Source organism: Aplysia californica, unplaced genomic scaffold, assembly GCF_000002075.1.
Source record: "Aplysia californica isolate F4 #8 unplaced genomic scaffold, AplCal3.0 scaffold00180, whole genome shotgun sequence".
NCBI lineage: Eukaryota > Metazoa > Mollusca > Gastropoda > Aplysiida > Aplysiidae > Aplysia > Aplysia californica.
This window is the reverse complement of record NW_004797450.1, coordinates 226,322-246,926: the sequence shown is the minus strand read 5'-3', so window position 1 is coordinate 246,926 and position 20,605 is coordinate 226,322. Positions and strand designations below refer to the sequence as shown.

The following is a 20,605-nucleotide window of genomic DNA, read 5'->3' as shown; positions in this document are numbered from 1 at the left end:
AAACTGTAGGCTAAGGTAAAATCCCGATTTAATTGAAAAGGAAAACAAAGGACTGGGAAAGACGAGACGCCGGGTTACTGAGACTGAGGGCTTCATTATTTTGGAGCTTCTGAATAACGAAATATAGCAGCAGCGCTCTCATCTAGATCTAGATCTAGGCCTACTTTTGAAAAGACTCAACCTGATATGGGTTTGATTTTTAAAAATCTTGCATGCTTTGGTAGCCTAGATCTACGATCGCGCCACTACGAGTATAGTAGGCCTCCTACCTATGTTCATTGCAGAGAGGGGTTATAGTAGAGCGATCTTCATCTCACTTGCGCTCGGCGTCCCCTATTTCTGATCTGGGTACAACTTAAGAATCTGGGTCCTGTCTGTTTGGACTTAGCATCATCCACACAGAGTACTGGGGAAGATTGAAGAATACCAGACCACTCATTACTCATTTACACGAGAATGGGGGGGCGGAGGAAGGGGGGTTGTGTTCAGGGGGGGTCTCCCCCCCTGACAAACTTCTAATGAACAGATGTAGATCTAAGCTACCGGTCCGAAATTCTTCATTGAGAGATATATTTAAAAACTGGGGAAAATCATGAATTCCTAAGGCCTAAGGTTGTCGAGACAGGCAAAAAAGTACGCTGGTCCGGTATTCTTCTTCAATCTTACCAAGTATTCGATACTGATTTTTTTATTCGGTATCGATATTTTATCAGTAGATCTAGCCTATAAAATGAGCAGTAAAATTTCTCTTGTTTTTAACAAGTTAAGGGGGGGTTTCAGGGAGGCTTGCCTAACAAAAACATGGAGGGGTGGGGGGTGTTTCAGAGGGCACACCCCCCTGAACTTGACCATAATTTGATATTTTACAATTAGGTTTGATAGGCTGTTTCCATGTCGGCACGCACATCTAAAAATAATCGTTTAGAACCAGAAGTAATCATCGGTGGGGTCAAAACTAGTATCCCCAAACGGAACCCAGATTCTTCAGTCTTGTAGTACCCTGATGATCTAGGCTTGAACCGACTAAAGGGCTAGGCTACTGGTGACCAAAAGACACTGACATTTTACCAGCTGTGCTGAATACCTTGTTATCCCCACATAAATTGTTTTAATAAATTCTTATTGTTTCAAGAGAGGGAAAGACATTAAATTATTTTACGAAGTGTATTCAGACCCAGTAATCGGGAACAAAATTACGAAGTATACAGATCCGATAGGGGAAATCTTTTGTCATTTCGGAGAGTTTCAGCGCCCAGACCCGGTAGAGTGTGTGTGGGATGTGTGTGTTTGTGTGCATGTGTGTGTGTGTGAGAGAGAGAGAGACTGAGAGAGAGAGGAGTTTGGGTAGAGAACAGGGGGAAGTGCAAGCAAATCAGTTGCCCCAGTACTTGACTGGAGAGAAGGAGAGAAAGACAGAGTGAGAAAGTAGGTAGGGGAGAAAGAAAGACAGATAAACAAAGAAGAGAAGGTGAGTGATACACAGGGGAGAGAGAGGCAGAAAAAGAGGGGAGAAAGACAGAGAAATAGAGAGGGTGACTGCTTGATTGAAATAATGACATGTTCTTTTCTTTAAATTGTCTTATTTTATATTGATTCCTCCAACTCCAAAACGGAGGAAAAACGATAGTTCATAGATAAGACATCCGCAATCTTCATTTAGATTCCGAAATCACAAAAGATTTCCTCTGCCGGGTCTGTATACTTCGTGACTTCGTTCCTGGTTACCGGGTCTGCATACACTCTCACTCTCATTATTTTGTGCCAGATAGAGATACCTGTTTCACATGTCTTGTGGATACTCACCTGGATAATTGTTTTTCTTCTCAGACATCTTTCAGGGTCTTTCTTTGTGGGTTAATCCATGCCCCACAGCCTAAATTTTTTTCTTCTGGCTGTCCATTAGTAGTCTAAAGTACAAGAAAAAGGTCACTAAGGGTCATATCGTTGCCGTCGTGCACCAACTCTGTAAGCGACAAAATTTTCAAAATCCACTTTTTTTGCTTATATATATGATTCTGTATAACATACAGTATGTCCCAGTCAAACGATATTTGACACAGTTGAAAAATAAGTACATTAAAACACAAATGAAAAAAACCCCTATCTCCAACTGCGTGAAAGCCGTCGGGCAAAAAACTTGTAAACACCAGCGAGGCACATAATTGCTTTGTGCCCGGCAGCCCAGCGCGATCGAGCGTCGCGCCGTGTCACTTGTTGGGTAATATTAGTGGGCCTAACAATAGTGTCATGCCCGAGGGTCCATCTTACGCAACCGTTTCGCAACCGTGCTGCTTGCGTTGGGTCCCTTTTTTTGCATAGTGGGTCGAGAACAAAGAAGGTACTTTTCGCTGGAAAGCCCAGAACATTGCCCAAGATGAAGGTAAGAATTAAGTACCAATAAGGTGTTTCACACTTCAAGCAGAAGATCAACAAACAGTCAAATTAAAATGCCATGCCCCATTAAACATCCGAAGGTCTCTATGCCCATGTATGGAAAAAGCCTTCCTTCACGTCTTTCTAAGTACCAATAATGTTTTTAACACTTCCAACTGAACTGCAGCCTCTTTCCTTAACTACAACAAAGTAAATATTAATAAAATGCAAAGAGCAGCAAATCAAACATGCCATACCGCATTAAATCTATATTCATATTTGGACATGGAAAACAGCCTTAATGCCCGCGTACACTATGCACAGGTTGTTAACACCTAAACGTGTTAGAATTCCAAATTTGTTCTCCCTCGTAACCAATAAATCAACACACTTTGCCAACGCCTGGCAGCTTTCAACGTGGTGTTATATAAGACTGGTTTGTATGACCATTAATAGTGTTGGAGACCAAATTCTTTTTTGTGTCTTGAAAATTTTGTATTACTGTATACTGAAAAACTCATGGGGTCAGTTAAGCGAAACGTGCATTTGTTTCATTCTTCACTAAACATGTTTCCCTTCAACAGGGGCCAACGTTTGGTCCAGTTGTCACTTTCGAGATCTGAAAAATGTGCTCATCGTCAAGACAAGAATTCTTCCCCCAAAATGTTGCCACTTAATGAAGTATCAGAAAGTGCCATCTAAGACATAGTGGACAATGTTTTCTTGAACGATACCTCAGAATTAGATATTTCTATGTCATGCTTTGACACGTCAGATTTTTCACTGGATACTTGTTCAACACCACGCAGAAATTCGTCGGTGACCACATTTGACCAACCTGAACCAACTTCAACCACTCTTGGAGAGCTTCAGGTTCGGGCTTCTTGTCCTGCCCTTTCTGTCCCAATGAGTTCTCTGGATGTTACATTGCAGTCTGACGTCACTGTAGTTTCAGTTGATCATACTGCTGTCACAGCTGATGTTACTCCGGCTCCAGTTGTTGCCAGTATCAACACAACCGACATCCCGTCAGCGACATCTACCGACACAGTCGACTTTCCCTCAACAACATCTACCGACACAGTCGACGTTCCCTCAGCAACATCTACCGACACAGTCGACATTCCCTCAGCAACATCTACCGACACAGTCGACGTTCCCTCAGCAACATCTACTGACACAGTCGACGTTCCCTCAGCATCATCTACCGACACAGTCGACGTTCCCACAGCAACATCTACCGACACAGTCGATGTTCCCTCAGCAACATCTACCGTCACAGTCAACGCCCTTCTAGCATCAGATGCTGGCCCTGCGGACTCAGTCAACGACCTCCCGGTATCAGTTGCTAGCACGGGCAGCGGGGTGCTAACACCAATCTCCTGCCTACCCGAGCCACCTGCAGAAGCTGTCCCCGCAGATGAAGAATTCTCTACCCTAACTCTATAACCAGGGAAAAAAGGTGTTGAAAATTGGCAGAGAAACAAACGGAAATTTCTCAGGGAGTCGGGGCAAAGCTATGTCTCTGCCAAGGGCTCCCAAAGACCAGCACGTCAACTTCTGGAACCTTGCAACCGTATCTGCAAAGGGATGGAGTGCAATTCTCTTTCAGACGAAGACAGAGCAGAGATTTTTGGCTGTGTGTGGTCACTATCATGGGAGAGTAAAAAAGCGTACGTCAACGGTCTAGTTGACAAGGTTGATGTGAAGAGGAAGCGGACAACTTTGGAAGTATCAAAAAGATCCTGCTCATATCAATATTTCTTGAAGAAAGATGGAGTAAGAGTTCGTGTATGCAAGAAAATATTTGCCAGTACTCTAGATCTAGGGGACTGGATGATTCGAAATTCCACTGATTCCTTGCAGTCAGATTCAGAAAGACCTGCCAAACGCAGTGTTAAATCTCTCGTTCGAAGTGATGAAAAAGTGTTCCTGGTGAATGAATTCTTTGGATTATTACCGAAACTCCCATCTCACTATTGTCGTAAAACCTCTGCAAAGCTTTATCTGGAGCCTCACTTTCGTTCTCTGGCCGATTTACACCGGGACTACTTGAAAAAGTGTGAAGAACTGGGCCGCAAGGGCTTGGGACTAACGGTGTTTATCCCCGAAAGGACCTATGTGACTTATGTGTGTCCCACAGTGTTGGAAACATGGACGAAGAGACATGGAAACAGCACATGAGACTGAAGGAAAGAGCCTTTGCTGAGAAGGAGATGAACAAGAAACTGTCTCTTGAAGGTTCAGCTGACGGAGTCAGGACTGCTACCATCTGTATGGACTTGGAATCTGTCCTTCTTGCTCCCTCTCTTCAAGCATCTGCCATCTACTACAAAACAAAACTCACAGTACACAACTTCACAGTCTACGATCTAGTCTCCAAGGATGTGCTGTGTTACGTGTGGCATGAGGGAGAAGGTGGGCTCACTTCAAACGAATTTGCATCGTGTGTGGTAGATTACCTAAACGTTAATACCGAAGTGGACAAGATAATCATTTTTAGTGATGGATGCATATATCAAAACAAAAACGTTGTACTTGCCAACGCTATTAGTGACTTTTGCGCTCGCACAGGTAAGACAGTGGAGCATAAATATCTTGTCAAGGGACACACGCACATGGAAGTGGATTCCTGCCACAGTCTTATTGAGAGAGCAGCAAAATGTGTTCCGGTGTACCTGTCGGCGGACTACATTGGCATCATGGGTAGAGCCAGGCGCAGCCCCAGACCCTTTGAGGTCAAGTACCTTGATCACACATTTTTCAAGGATTATTCCAAACTCGGACCATACAAAAGTGTGAGGCCAGGTCGTGGGAAAGGTGACCCACATGTGGTGGACATTCGTTGTCTTAGGTATACGCCTGATCGGAACATATCCTTCAAGTTGACATTTGATGAGGACTGGAAGGGTATTCCTCGGGGAAGAGGGCATGCACAGGTAGCCGCGAAAAACCAGGACCTCTTTACACAGAGACCTTGAAGATCACAGACGTGAAATTCAGACACCTCCAGGAACTAAAAGCCGTTATTCCTAAAGACCACCATTCATTCTACGATAATCTTCGGCACTAAATATATTATGTATAATATGTGAATTTTAGATATATTCATTTCATCTGCAGCTGAGAAGAACAGAGGGTGAGGGAGAGAAAGAGCGAGTGAATGAGATGATAAAAGATGATACAGAGAGAGAGAGGGGGGGAGAGAGACTGAGAGAGAGAGAGACAGAGAGAGAGAGAGAGGATGAGTGGCTGTGTGTACTTCGGAATTACAGAAAAGGTGATATTAAATGAATGAGAGAGAGAGAAAGAGAGGGTGTGTGTGTGTGAGAGAGAGAGAGAGAGAGATAGATATATATATATAGAGAGAGAGAGAGAGAGTTTGGCAGATAGAGAGAGATCGAGAGTTTGGCAAATAGAGAGAGAGAGACAGAGAGAGAGAGAGGGGGGGGGGGGGTTAATGACATTATGTTTTTCATTGCTCATTGTGCTTTATCGTATTTTCTGAATGTCTGGGTCTGGATGTTTTTACGTGTTTTATTGTTTGTTTGTTTGTTTGTTTGTTTGTATTGTTTAAACGGCAAATAAAGATTCTATTAACAAACCATGACAAGCTAGTGGTTCTTTTTATGTTTAAATGTCTTTAATTTCTTCTTTAAGGAGAACAAACAATGACACATTATGCCATCATCAAAATATACTCAAAAACAAAAACCACTAAAATGACATCATCTGTCGACAAGCAATTCAGACCCGTCGTGCACGAAAGAGGTATGCGACACGCTTGGTGCTTACCGGGTCGGTGCACGACGATAAACTCGAGCAGAAATCTTGTAAGTCCTTTTTCTTTGTAATTATTCTTTTTACTACTCCAAACAACATGTGAGAAGGTGAAGAATCATATTTTATGTGTAAAAGTTGAAAAGTTTTCTAAAATATTAAGAAATAAAAGAAATAATTAGTTTTTTGCTTCTCCTGTAAAATTTTGTCGGTGGCGCTTAGGGGGTTGGTGCACGACGGCAACAGTATATATTAAAATTTGATGAGAATTAGACCATGTAAATTAGTTTACTGCTGAGAGATGTGATCTGCATGATAAATGAGACAATTTTAAGGCATTCATCTTTGTGTTTTTTATCTGTGGCAGAGGAATATGCAACTGCTTTGAATTTCTTCACTTTCTTTCAATGCATAGGCCTACCTATATATAATAATTTGAATTTCCACTCGCAGCCACTTGTCCTTCACAACCTCCTGTACACACAATCACTTACCACTTCCCCTTGCATTTTTTTTTTATAGAGACGCCAAATTATGACACTGTCCAAGATGACCACCTGTCCAACACAACCAGTATATTTTATCAATCAACAGCCTTAAAAACTTGTCCATGATGAACATACAAATCTCTCATCCCTGTTGAGTTGCCATTTATTTAAGTGTCAGAAGGGAGTTTTTTCTTTTACCAGAACAAATCTTCCGTTTGACGTAGAATGAATATGTCATTATATTTGTCTTGAGTTCATTGTGCATACTTTGTCACCTATTTCCCGACTTTGAAAAGTAAGCACAATATTTATACGTATTTTTCTTCAATCTAGCATCTCCAGAAATTGAGTCAATGGAAATGAAAGAGGAAGATGTGGAAATGGAGGAGGAGGATGGAGAAGAGATGGAGATGAGGTTAGATGGAGAGGAAGAGGGAGCTCTTCATAAGGCGAAACAGGCAATCACTTGTCGTAGTGTGACGCTCAACACGTTGATGGAGGACGGCGTGATCCATCCAGGGAAGGGGGTCTTGTCCATCGACTATTTGGTAAGTAACATTTATTATCCATTACTTCTCTTTGATAGTGAAAGCATTGCATGATTGCTGCCAGAATGACTCTTTGTTGTTCCCTGTTCCCCACACACATATTTTTCTGTCTCATTTTTTATACAGATCTGCTGTCTTGAATCCCATGATACACATCAAAGTCAATTTCACTGTTTAACATGCATAAATTCTAGCACAACGTTACAGAAAAAGGAGGTACTGGTGATGTCTGTGTAATTTTTTTAGAAGCTGACTTTCTTTTGATATTTTTTGTGATCATTATCAGGGACAACGTTTTGAAGCTGACCTGCTTGAAAGTGGAAAGATAAAATGGCAAGGATCGGAGGAAGAGTTTGGAACTCCAAGCGCTTGGGCATTGCATTGTAAGCGGCTGGTCAACCCAATCAAACGTTCTGGCTGTGGATGGGCATCGGTGAGATATTTTATAGTTTAATTACAGAGAAAATGTAGAGATGCAATACCAATACTGGCTATAAAGAGCTAGGAAAAAAGAACAAGTACAGTTAGAATTTACAGATGAGTACGGGTGCTGCCTGCCAATGGCATCTTTCTGCCTCCCATTCTGTATCAGTAAAAAAGTATGGTACTGAGAGACATCCTTTTGCCATAAGTTTCATCATGTCACTTTGACCCACTCTCATTGTGTAGAAGATGAAAAGGAGAAGATCCCTTTCTTAGTCATACAAGGAGTCCACCATCAGCTCAGATGGTATCATGCTAGGCTTTGATTTGGATGACTTTGGACTGTATCCTCAGCAGGATGTTCTTGACCTGGGATTGTTTTGGGGTGTTTTTGTAAAGGTGGCTCTTCACCTTCTTGACTATATGTCTGTTCTCCAACAGATTTAGAATTCAGAGGTCCTGCCTCATAAAAAAAACTGAAACTTTAGAAGTGCTGAAAAAGGAGTTAAACCCATAAAATTCTATACCAAAGCGACACTGTCATGGCTTTTGTCGTTAAACATTTTATTGCAAATTATTCATCAGGTGAAATACAACAACAAAAAGCTGGACATTTGGAAAAGCATCTGGGCCCGGAAACACAGGGTGAGCAGCCCCTTCAAGGTAGGGACTGGGAGAGCTAGAGGGGCCTACACTATGATTGAACCGTCATCATCAGCCTTTTTCATCCCCTGTCGGCGTTTAGGCCATCAACAACAGCGCTCAATATACCTCTGTCCAGCTGTATTCCATCTCCTTTAGTTCTGAATCAAAGTCTTTCCTCCAAGTACATTTTAGGCCTTACTTTCTTTCTCTTTCCTTATGAATTCCATCTCAAAGTTTGGTGGGTAATATTTGTTTCTGTTTTCTCAAGGTGTGATCAATTCACTTGCTTTTTCTCTTTAGTAATTTCTATAAATCTGTGTTCTGTGGTTTTGTTTGCTCCCATAGTTGTTGTAATAAATGGCCAAGTGGAAAAAATTCCTATTATTAGTCAAACAGAATACAGGTGTGGAATTTTACTAAAATACAGGTAAAGAATGCCCTTACAGAATAACTCAAGAAAGTTCTCACTACTTCTACTATATCTTGTTTTGGGGGGTTGTTCCATCTTTGGTGTTCTCATGAATATTATGTCTTCCTTGCCTTTGGGTTTATGTGTGCCTCAGTCGAGAACTGGTGTCTACAGTTTTTATTCTCATCTTGTGTAAACTCATGATCTGGTACACTTTTGCAAATCGGTCGCTCATTCTAACGTTCTGTAGTCGAAATGTCTGGGACCTTGAAACAAAAGTCAGATGAGATTTCAATGTTTTTTACCAGCTTTTTCATTTTTATTTCTTCTACTGCATTCATTGACACTGACTGTTGTTGTTTTTTTTAAATGCTTTTATATAAATTTGTGATTCAAAAAATTGCGAACCATTATGTACAGCAAGGAAGACATAAGTGTCCCCGGCAATGCTAATTTTATTATTCTTAAAATATATTTTGTTAATTAACTTTGAAACCCTTAAGAGTGTGTAGAAGACAGAAAGTGGTACCACTCTTCAATGCATTTTAAAAATTTCTTCGAATTACAAATTAGAGACCTACTTTTATTAGACATTTCAAGAAGCGCACTCTGAATATTGATGAACTATTGTGCTTTTTTGTTCATTATCATTCAAATTTCTTTGAGGAAAGTTTCTTTGGGAGAACTCATTTTATTATACACCTCTAAAAATGGAAATTCAAACCGCAGATCTCAGTTTCTTTTCTATGTTCTTATATTGAGTGTCTTGTTTTGATGTGATAAATCTTACCAGTCATCTCTTTTTTCCTCCCTTTTGCTCAGGCATCCAGTGACAGCTCCAACTCTTCCCCCACCAAACCACCACAGCCCAGTACCTCTCCGGCGATGCTGGCCTCCCCAACTTTGAGCATAGATGGAGAAAAATGTAGTCCACAGACCACCAAAGCACCCCAAGACTCGCCAGTATCAGTTACTATCAATGACAAGGCACCAATGTCTGCTTGTGTAAAGTCTAGTGAGGGTAATGATGACAAAGATAAAGAAAAACAAGATAGCACAGTGCACAAGGAAAAGAAAGATACAGAGAAACCACTTATGTCTTCATTACAACAAATTTTGGTTGCAGAGCCTGCCAAAGTGTAAGTCACACGGTCTCTTTGTGTTGAATTAACTTCCTAATTTTATAAGGAAACTATGGGCATCCTAGAAAGTTTTCCTTAACAGTGAATTTGTGATGTGGTGCCTTCATGTCTGGACAAATACGGATACTATTGGATAGTATTCGTGTTGGATTGTTGTTCAGATTTTTTTTATCACCTCTTACTACTTCATTTTGTTCATTGTCTCGGACTGATGTAATGTTTTTCTTGTAGATTACAATAACAAAAAGGGGAACAACAGAGCGATCTAGCAAGTATATCTACTGAAGAAGCAAAGGACCGATTTCTCTGTTTTCATTTAAGTGACTACTCTACTGTGTCTTTAATGTACAAAACATGCAGAACATACTGTTGCACTGGGGTTGTTTGCCATTATTGTATTTAATAAAGCAAAAGTCAAAACTCCGTTTCTAGATGAAGAAGGGTAATTTAATGATGAAAATAATATGAGGTCTGCCCTCTCTGGCTTCACTGACAAGACTAAATAAATCATAATGAGCATGAGTACATGTGATTGAAACAGGAAGGAGGAGTGAGTAAAGATCACTAAGATCAGACAATCTTTGTTGTGAGGGTAGATAAATAAAAGTTGGGCCTACAATTACAGGGACATAATTCAACATGTTAATATAAGGACCAACAATCCAGGATTTATTGTTTCCCTTCTGTATATTGATAAAAGCAATCTAGTAGTCTAACACATACTACCCTAGAAAAATTAATGTAGTTGACTTTGTTGGTGTAGTTGTAGTTATTTTCTTGTAACTTTTATTTCCTCCCCACAGTCCACCAAGTGGAAAAAGTAAAGCTGCAGCTCCAACTGAAGGTAAGTTTTTTTTCACCAGTAGATTAGCTGATTTAAGCTGTTTTATTTTTGTGTTTGTGTTGTGCCTAGATACCAACATGAAATTTGTAGTGAAGTGTTGAATTTCTCTCAGACTATATTTTTTGTCTACTTTCATCATCATCATTCCGTGCCAGATCTGCGACAGACATCGGCGATCATGATTTTCCATTCATTCCTTTGCTCGGATGCTCTCAGAAAAGCTACGTTTCCCTGATCTTTCCCTGTTACCCATTTGTTTAAGTTCCCTAAGTATGTTGTTCTGGGCCTACCCCTGCCTCGCTTGCCCTCAATTTTTTTTGCCAGTGAGAGCTGGATGTTCAATACCCTTATGTCTATTCAGGTGTCCCAAAAACTGCATTTGTCATTTCCTGATTGTTTTTAACATTGAGCGTCCCACGTGGGCTTCATCAAGCACTACCTCATTTGATTTCTTTTCCTTCCACGATACTCTTAGCAGTCTCCTAAGAAACCACATTTCTGTTGCCTCTATTTTATTTCCACTGTCTTTTGTCTTCTTTAGTAATGAAAAAAACCCTACGATCTGATTACCATCAGAGGATCAACTCTAGAGGAAGTTGATTCCTTCACTTACTTTGGTAGCATTTATAGACAAGGTTGGAGGAACAAATGTAAATGTAGAGACAAGAATAGACAAGGCAAGAGGTGCTTTCACTCAACTAAAAAATGTATGGAAGTCCTGGATTACAGGAACAGTAATCAAGACCAGGATTTCCAGTGCCAAAAATTACACAACTACGGTATGTATATATATGGATCAGAAACTTGGAAACTCAAAAAAACAGCTTTTAAAAAGCAATAGGCATTTTTATCAACAGGTGCTTATAAGAAATATACTAAGAATTAGTTTTCAGTTGTTTTATTGCGCACGCCCCCCCCCCCCCCCCCCCCCACTTTATTCCATATCCCCTGTTTATTATTTTCTAGCTCGCCACGACCGACAATCATATGAAACGTTTAGAATCTATTTAGATATCTGAATGAAACTTTTTTTTTTTGTAAGGGGCATGAAACTGGTTTGTTCCTAAATTGGAAAAGTTGTCACAGTAACTTACTAAAATCACCAAAGTTTCATGAACCCTTGTTCTTTTATTCACTGAAGGAGAAACAAAACAAATTTGTTTCTACTAGTATAGGGGTATGAAGTTGAATGTGCCACCCCACTCCCCTTTTATCTGCCCTCCCCCCCCCCCCCCCCCCCTTATTAATTTTGGACCACTTGTCCACCCTTTTATTCGTAACCCGCGCTTTTAATTGAAACCTTAGAGTATGGGAGCAAACAATTCAACCGAAAACAGATATAATAGAAAACATAAAAAGAAAATGAAAATGGATTGGACACATGTTAAGAAAGCTAAATACAAACATTATCCCACAAACCTTAAGATAGAATCGGCTAGGAAAGAGAAAGAAAGAAAGGCCTAAAACTAAAAGTACGTAGAGTAGGGAGTAAAATTCTAACCTAAAGGAGATGGGATACATCTGGACAGAAGTGGAGACAATAGCCCTGTAGAGAAGTACATGGAAAGCTCTTGTTAGTGACCTCTACTCTGGTACAGGATGAGAAATGATGATGACGTTATAAAATATGAATATAAGAAAACCAAATTTTATTGATAAGAATATGATAATGCGTCCATGACATAGTATTATAATTGAAGTGAAGAAATAGTTCACTCCCTTTTGTGAGATGTGTGATTAGGAGAAACATGACTTAGTCTGAGAGGAAAACATTGGTAATTCAGACAATGGTTACTTTGCTGAGAAGAATGCTATGTATAGATATGAGTAAATGGCGAGGATAGTACTTAGGGGAAAAAAATTTGTGCCTACTATTTGCTCCTTGTAAGTTTAGATTGGTATCTTTATTTCTTGCTAAAAATCTTAGATGGAATTTGGTACAGAATGTCTGATTTATAGACTAGTTTTATTTTCTTTTTCCAGTAACTCCATTGAATCTCTCAAGGATCAGCCCCTCAGACAAGACGACAGGTGTGCTACAGTTGGAAAAGTCGAGCCATATTAGCCAGAAGGTCATTAGATCGAGGGAGAGTGTTCCGTACTCTTCTCTTGGTACCAGGCGCATTGATATGTAAGTCATATTGTTTCTGTATAAAATAGCTATGTTTTCCAGCCATATTTTTCCCCTGTATTGTGAGTTACAAAGAACAGTCTGGTTGAGGGATTCATTGTAACAATTTGAGAACTTTCAGGGAGATTCAATACCATGAATAAACACTATTTTATCTTTTTACATTAATACCGTCTGGTTTTCTCCAGAGACCCCCATACTCTGGTTCAGTGCGAGAAGTTTGACAGCCATAGCAAGCTGCAGCCATTCACTGTGTCTGTAAACAGCAATGCCCTGCTCCTCATGGTGAGTGCACAATGAGACACTTTCCATTTAGTCTCTTGTCAAGGTATTTTTCACCTTGTCAATTTCTGAAGAGAAAGCAATAAAAGATTTGATTTTTATACCAACGTATCTTCCTTGAAAATCTTTTTTTGTATGATAATTTACGTACCAGAAGGTAAACGTTCTAAAGATCTATTTGAATCATCAAAAGTGTTTGATGATTCTCAACATTAATGTTGGTGGCCTAGGTAGTTTAGCTGTCAGGATGCCAGACTCGTTAATTTAGGGTCCAATCTTATAACTGTCATCCTAATTCTGAGACTTTTTTCCTGCTTTTTAACTGGGTTATCATGCCTGCCTCTTCTTGCTGAGATATGTTGTGTTGAAGTAAAAGTTTAGTTAATGTTATGACCCAAGATGGAATTTTGTTCAAACTTGATAGAGGCATTTTCTGTTTTGTTGTTAGTCCGTCTTGCAGCCATTTACAGGTGGAAGAAATTAAGTTATTTGAACTTATGAATTAGTAATGGATGTTGAAAAAGTGTGTATTGTTCTAATCTCCTTGTGGACTTTTGCTCCCAAAATACCTCCACAAGTAAAAAGAATCCCTTGCATCCTTATTTTATTTTAGGACTTCCATTGTTACCTCACCAAGTCTGAAGTGGTTGGTTACCTCGGAGGTCGATGGGACACGCACAAGCAGCGTAAGTGAAGCTAACCGATAATCTATCATTTTCAGAAGTCGTAGACTCAGTTTTTTTTGGTGCTGAATCACCCTCTTATTTTTTTTTTTTTTATACCCATGGCATTTTCCTGTTATCTGATTGTTCCAGTAGTGGACTTGTCTCTAATCAAAGAAAACGTTTTAGTCTCCGAGTTGCATAAGACGTATTAATGGCTCAGAGAACTTGTCCTCTGATAGGCTGACAAGGTATGATAATGTAAGTGTACATAAAATATATGGCTTGCTTGATTGTTTATTAATATTGCTGGATGGTAGTGTCATAAATGTATTTACAGAGCTGTTAAAGTACTTTTTTAAAGGTACTTAAGTACAAATTTAAGTACAATCTAAAATATGTACTTAAGTACAGTAAAAGTACTTTCCTGTAAAATGTTCTTGAGTACAAGTACTTTTTAAAAAAGTACTTATGAGTACATTTTGAGTACTTTCTGCTAATATGATAAAACACTTCAGTGCTAATGCAAAATATCATATTGAATAACATATCTAGTATATTTGACAAATTAGGCCATTTATTACTAATAATGTAAACAGTATACAAAGTATTTGAATATACGCACTGAATGTAGGTGGAAATGGTCCGTGAAATTGAAAAAAAAAAAACAGCAAACAAACAGGCGCAACTAGTGAGTGAGTGATATCATGAATAGAACTTGTTTGAGCAAGACAATATGATCAAATGTAAGTCAGTCCTAGAGGTCGGAAAGTAGGAAAAGTATCCACATTGGAAAATGTAGAGACAAAGTTGCTCTTAAGAAAATATAAAATGGATGAAAATGGCCAGCAAAAAAAAAAATGGAAACGTGCATTAAATTCTTCATTAACAAATCCTCAAGGAATCAAGGTAGCCTTAAGCACAAACCACAAAAAAAGTTAAAAAGAAATTTAGGTAGCCTAAAAAATTGTTAGATTGATATACCTTGATTTTCAATTGATTATAATAGTGGTAAGACAGATTTTGGTCATGCTGTGTAGTCCACGGCGCCCACGGCAAACCAAAATAGGCCTACATGTAATTTCCTAGAGTCTAGTAAGAGTAGTGTAATAAAAAATTCTCTACTACAGTAGTTTCCGCTAAGATCCCAGTGCTTGGGAGCAAGGGAAATACGGGATCTATAGCCGACGAAGCCAAGGAAGAATCTACAGTGAGCCATGAACTGATGTGACCCCTGGGTGGGTTTATGACATATGACGAGCAAAGAGTGGTCAACCTTGATGACCAACCATAGTAGCATGGTAGCATGAGGCATGCCTTAATATTATACCGTACTCATTAGCATATCGTCTCGAGATCTTTGTCTACGTTTATCCAGTTGCCCCTCCCCTTCACCTGTCAAAAAATTGTAGCCTTTCTATCTCTGATTGAGTTCCCTCCGCCTTTGTCATTACGTACCATTACGCTGTGACCACACTAATTAAAATTCAGGCTGTCTCGCAAAGTCGGGAATAGAGAAAAACTGCCTTCAACTTCAATGGTCAGGGAAGAGTTCACAGTTCGATGTGATCCTGCCTGGAGAGAACTTGTAGGCCCTACCCACCCAGCGAGTGATGTGAGTTCAGGTGGCGAGCTCAGATGCGAGTGCGATGTTTGGGGAAAAGAAACGCATCGGTCAGTTCACACCTCGGTGTGATCCCGTCTGGGGATCATTGTACCGTTTCATGTAGTTTTACAACGCTTGTGATCACATTCAGGAGAGTGGCTGATCTTTGACACGACGGGCAGTTCTTTGATCTCAACTTTTAACTCTTGGTTGATCGGCTGTGCCCGCCCAGGTATTTGTTCCGTAAATTATGATCAGAAATGCTGGCACTTACTCTTTCAATAAGCTTCAAAAGTACTCAAAATGTACTTTGTTTTTGTTTTTGTAAAGTGTTTTACGGTGCTCGCAACTGCATAGGTCATATAATATAATATTTTCAGGTGGTAGGAAATTTTGAATTTTTGCTCGGGTGGCGGCCGAAGCCTACTCTTATCGATTTTAGACCACCAAGGGATCTTTAACGTGCGCAAATTGCACACGGGCCCTCCGAGATTTTTCGCCCTTGTCTGAGAAGGCTAGGTGTAAATCTTTCCTACCAGAAGATCAGGGGTGTGGCAGAAAGACAGCAGTAAGGAGGAGCCAAGGAGTAACAGTAGAAAGGCTGCAGAAAGAGTCAGGAGCCCAGAGGAGGGGGCAAAGGAGGTGAGGGGGTGGGGGCAGAAAGCGGAAATGAAAGCAGACAACAGAACATTGCTAGAGAGCAGGAAAGGAGGTGAAAGGAGACAATTTTAGAGAAGAAAATGTTTTGGTCGCTACCCGGATTCGAACCTGGGACCTTTGAATGAAAGGCCAACACCTTAACCTCTAGGCCACGAGAGCCCCCTAAAATGTACTTTAAAAATACTCAGAAGTACTTTTATAAAAAGAATCGGAGTACAGTAGAAGTACTGGTTCTCATAATGTACCGGAGAACAGTAAAAGTACCGAAAATTGTAACGTAAGTACAAGTACCGGAGTACATTGTACTCCATTACAACCAGCTCTGTGTATTTATGCCCACCGTTGTAAGTCTGATTTCTATTTCAAATAAATTTTTTCTTTTTTTTTCTTTGAGGTAAGACTACAGAAGATTCTTGTTGTGCATATTTTGTATACTCTGTCGATGAGTACAGCCTTTGATATGTTATATACCGTGTGATTAAAGGTTTCCATTGTCATAACTATCAATTTCTAATTAAAACATACAGTACATAAGTCATATAAGGTATTTTTAACTTACATTTATGTCGATGTTCAGACTTGTTTCTGACCGTATGGACATGAGAAATTTATGTTTTGTATCTTTCAGATCTCAGCGTAGAACAGGTGTTCCCAGCCTGTTGTCGCCTCGGTGACCTTGAGCGTGCCCCTCTTGTCGAAGAAGAGGTCAGTTACATGGCAGACAGGGGATGTTGGGAGTGGGGGGGGGGGGGCTTTGTAAGATGTGCTATATTGTCCAACGTTCTGCACTAGTGAAACAAATCTTTTACATCTAAGTTTACAATAAGTTCCTGTTACATTGCAAGCTCGCAAAGCCTTTCTAATTTAATTGTAGTTTACCGATTCTCAACTTATTGAAAGGTGTGCAACTGAGAAAAATTGGTCTGTGAATAATTAATCTATACCGCATTGTAGTAAGAAAAGGTTTGAAGATCTGTTTACTATGCTTGCTAGGAGAAAATATGCTATGGAAACGTATGCTGTTTTGTTTTTGCTTTTTAATTCCCTGCACCATAATTATTCTCACAGTTCCTGTTCTCCCATGATCTCTAGTGAGTCTTGTGTGGTGAGATATTGTTTTTAATCAGAGGATTTTTTTCCTTCTCTTTAAGAAACTTACAGACATCATTCTTATAAAAAATCCACGATTAAATAAAGATCTGGAAAGTGTCAACTTTGATTTATATGGGCATATGACATCTAGTAAAGAAGTTGTCAGGAATCTCGGTGTATATATTGACCACCACTTATCAATGGGCTCGTTTGTAGGATCTCTGTCCAAATCCCTTTATTTTCAGCTGAGAAGGATAGGCCTAGTTCGAAAGTACTTAAGCGAAGAGACCACAAAAACACTGGTAACATCTCTTATCCTATCTAGATTAGACTATTGTAACTCACTCCTAGCAGGTCTGAACAACAAATATTTGAATCGTTTACAAGTAATTCAAAACAATGCCGCTAGACTGATAACAAGATCTAAAAAACGAGACCATGTCACTCCATTATTAAAAGAACTGCATTGGCTCCCTGTAAAAGAACGAATAATATTTAAAATCTGCGTCATGTGTTTCAAATGTGTAAATAAAACTGCTCCTTTTTATCTGCAAGAACTTATCAGTATATATAAACCAGGGAGAAACCTAAGATCATCGAACGATAACACCCTACTTGTGACACCTGTAAAATCATACAAATCATATGGAGAGAGATCTTTCTCATATCTTGGTCCATTTATGTGGAACAGATTACCCATGAAACTAAGACAAATAAGAACACTTGATAGCTTCAAAAGACATCTTAAACATTTTCTGTTCCTACAGGCCTATCCTTCATAAGCTTTTAACGTTAGCTTTCATTATATTTGTTCTTTTCCTATGTCTGGATGAAAATAGTCTCTGTGTGTGTGTGTGTGTGTGTGTGTGTGTGTGTGTGTGTGTGTGTGTGTGTGTGTGTGTATGTGTGTGTGTGTGTGCATTAATGTATATTGCGTGAGAAGAAAGGAAGTAGTAAGAAAGGTTTTTGAAAAATGGGTATTCCAATGTAAAGCGCATTGAGCTACTTTTTTTGGAAATGCGCTCTATAAATGTTATATATTATATTATTATTATTATTTAATATATAAATTGAGCAGGACTTACTACCCACAACCGCACCATGCTTGAAAAGCATCATTGGCAAATTTTGTTCCTTCTCTTAGTTTCTTTTGCTTTTTCCCTCATCCCTTCGTTGTGTTCATAGAAGTGGAAAGTGGCCTGCTCTTTCTACTGCTTTATTACATTATCGTCCTTTCCTGATCCCTTAAAAAATGTGGGATGTTTCATGCTGAGTCACTGTAAATTACACCTCAGCAACAACATAATTTGTACAATGCAGTAGATAGCAGTTGTACAGTGGGTGTCGCATTCAACGAGGTTGCCGGGACCGGCTTGTTGTCCTCGTTGGATCCCACCTCTCGTTGATCGTGACTAAGGCTAAAGTAAAGAAAGGAGACAAGTTGTTATATTATAGGATGTTCCAATACCAGTAATTAAAACAGTTGTTCCCCCTGATGATGAAAATCTCAAACAGCATCAGTGTGCGCATGTTTCAGCTGTGCTCTGACCGTCATTTCTGCATTTTTAAATATTGTTTTTTCCTGAACACTTCTCGTGTAGAAACATACCCTCTCACATCTAGGCTTAGATCTACTTAAAGTAAAGGCGGGGGCTTGGATTTTCTGATCAGGGGAAGAAAAGAATATTGAAAAGAAAAGAATGTCTTGATCTAGAGTAATCTAGACCTGCCCATCCAGAGTTCACACAGTTTCACACAGCCCGCATTGCGTTCCCACCCATCCCCTCCCATCCCTACTGTAGGCTAACCCTCGCCCATCCTCTTGGCTTTGGGGCCCAAATTAGGAGGCAGGCTAGTTCTAGCAATACAATGTGTTAGGAATGGGTGATGGGCCTTAAGCTTCGTGTGAGATGAAGAAAAAGGAGAAAAATGCTTCGCTTTTGGGGCCGCTAATTGCTTTTATTTGGTTATCGCGACCTCGTTGAAAGCGACTTTGGTCTGCTTGCACCTCGTTGGAGCCGACGTGCATTTACAAAGAGATATAGAGGGAAAAATCGGGGATTAAGGATTGCCTCGTTGGAGCCGACTTCTCGGTGAATGTGACCTCGTTGAATGTGGCACCCACTGTACCAGTTGCCAGTAAACTAAGATTGAACAATACCAGTTACAACAACATTGCGCTGTTTCTATATTTGTCATAATATGTCCACAACAACATTGCGCGGTTTCTATATTTGTCATAATATGTCCACAACAACATTGCGCTGTTTCTATATTTGTCATAATATGTCCACAACAACATTGCGCTGTTTCTATATTTGTCATAATATGTCCATTCCTGTGTGACATTCCTCATCTCATTGCTTGCCTTCTTCCCCCATCCCTTTTCAGATCCGGCGTAGCATGAGGTCCAAGCACATGACATTGGTGGGTTGGTATCATAGCCACCCATACTGCCAGTCTGACCCATCAGTGCACGACGTTGACTGCCAGATGTCGTACCAGCTCAAGATGAGAGGCTCTGGCTCAATGTACCAGCCGTGCTTGGCCTTTATAGTGTGTATGTAACTTAATAATAATTAATTACATAAAGATTTCATAGATGATGTTCCCTGCTCTATAGACTGGGGCATGCTCTCTCTTTTAAATTCTTTACTAAGTAAAATTATGTATTGCTTGATCTTTTTGACAGCTTTTACTTTGCTCATGTTATTAGAAAAGGACATCATAAACTGTGAACCTATGAATGTCGTAAATTCATCTTAAAAGTAAAAAAATTGATTTGCAAACATTAAATCTGTTTGATCTGCCTTTACCCTCCATCCTGTGTAAAGGGGCTACAACGAAGCAAAAAACTTAAATTGAAACAAAATGTGGCTAACTACACTAACTGTGATGCTATTGAGAGAATCTGGAAAAGATGACCACGGTCATTTACAGTTCGTCTCCTTGAGATTGTTAAATAGGATTGTTTCCTCTGTTGTTGTAAATATTCTTTATGGTTATTTACTGTCCCTTGCTATTGTTTGTGCTTTCATGTCCGCAGCTCCTTTTGAATACACTCCTGGGACCCTGGATTCACAGATACAGGCGTTTTGGGTGATGCCCAACTTAGAGGTAACTTTTATTACTGTACTCTGTTTAGATACCAACATGTAGTGATCAAGACAGTGAATTCTGAAGCATATCCCTCCAGAAACTAGCATCATCTACAGTCAAAATTGTTCAAGACAGCGACCCATTGTCGAGGAGAAAGATGGTTGTTTTAAACTGGTAGATGTCCTTTGACAGTATCATAATATATAGAAATAAATACTCAAGGAGGGGAGTGAGAACTTGTTGTTTTCATAAAAGTAATTGTCTTACCTTGTCTAGTTGTCTTTCATGGTTCAAGTAGAGTTGGGTCATTCACTTAAGGTAAGTTAAAGTGTTTTCCAAGTGCCAGCATTATTTTGTGTAAACCGGTAGGTGTATGACTATTTATTTGTGGGTATTTGAGAGTGAGAGAAAAGAAGGGGGG

At 39.7% G+C, this 20,605-nt stretch overlaps 1 protein-coding gene across 1 annotated transcript in view; it reads left to right on the top strand.

Annotated features, from left to right (window-relative positions):
• Positions 1–42: 42 nt before the first annotated feature.
• LOC101862270 (MPN domain-containing protein) overlaps positions 43–20,605 on the top strand; it is a gene marked incomplete in the record, with an annotated part of 25,308 nt that continues 4,745 nt past the window's right edge. Inside the window, 12 exon segments of the mRNA XM_005098362.3 lie at positions 43–190; positions 6,975–7,189; positions 7,476–7,622; positions 8,198–8,275; positions 9,489–9,805; positions 10,612–10,652; positions 12,636–12,783; positions 12,972–13,068; positions 13,679–13,751; positions 16,622–16,698; positions 19,477–19,645; positions 20,132–20,202. Of these exon segments, the coding sequence (XP_005098419.2) occupies positions 187–190; positions 6,975–7,189; positions 7,476–7,622; positions 8,198–8,275; positions 9,489–9,805; positions 10,612–10,652; positions 12,636–12,783; positions 12,972–13,068; positions 13,679–13,751; positions 16,622–16,698; positions 19,477–19,645; positions 20,132–20,202 (1,437 nt within the window).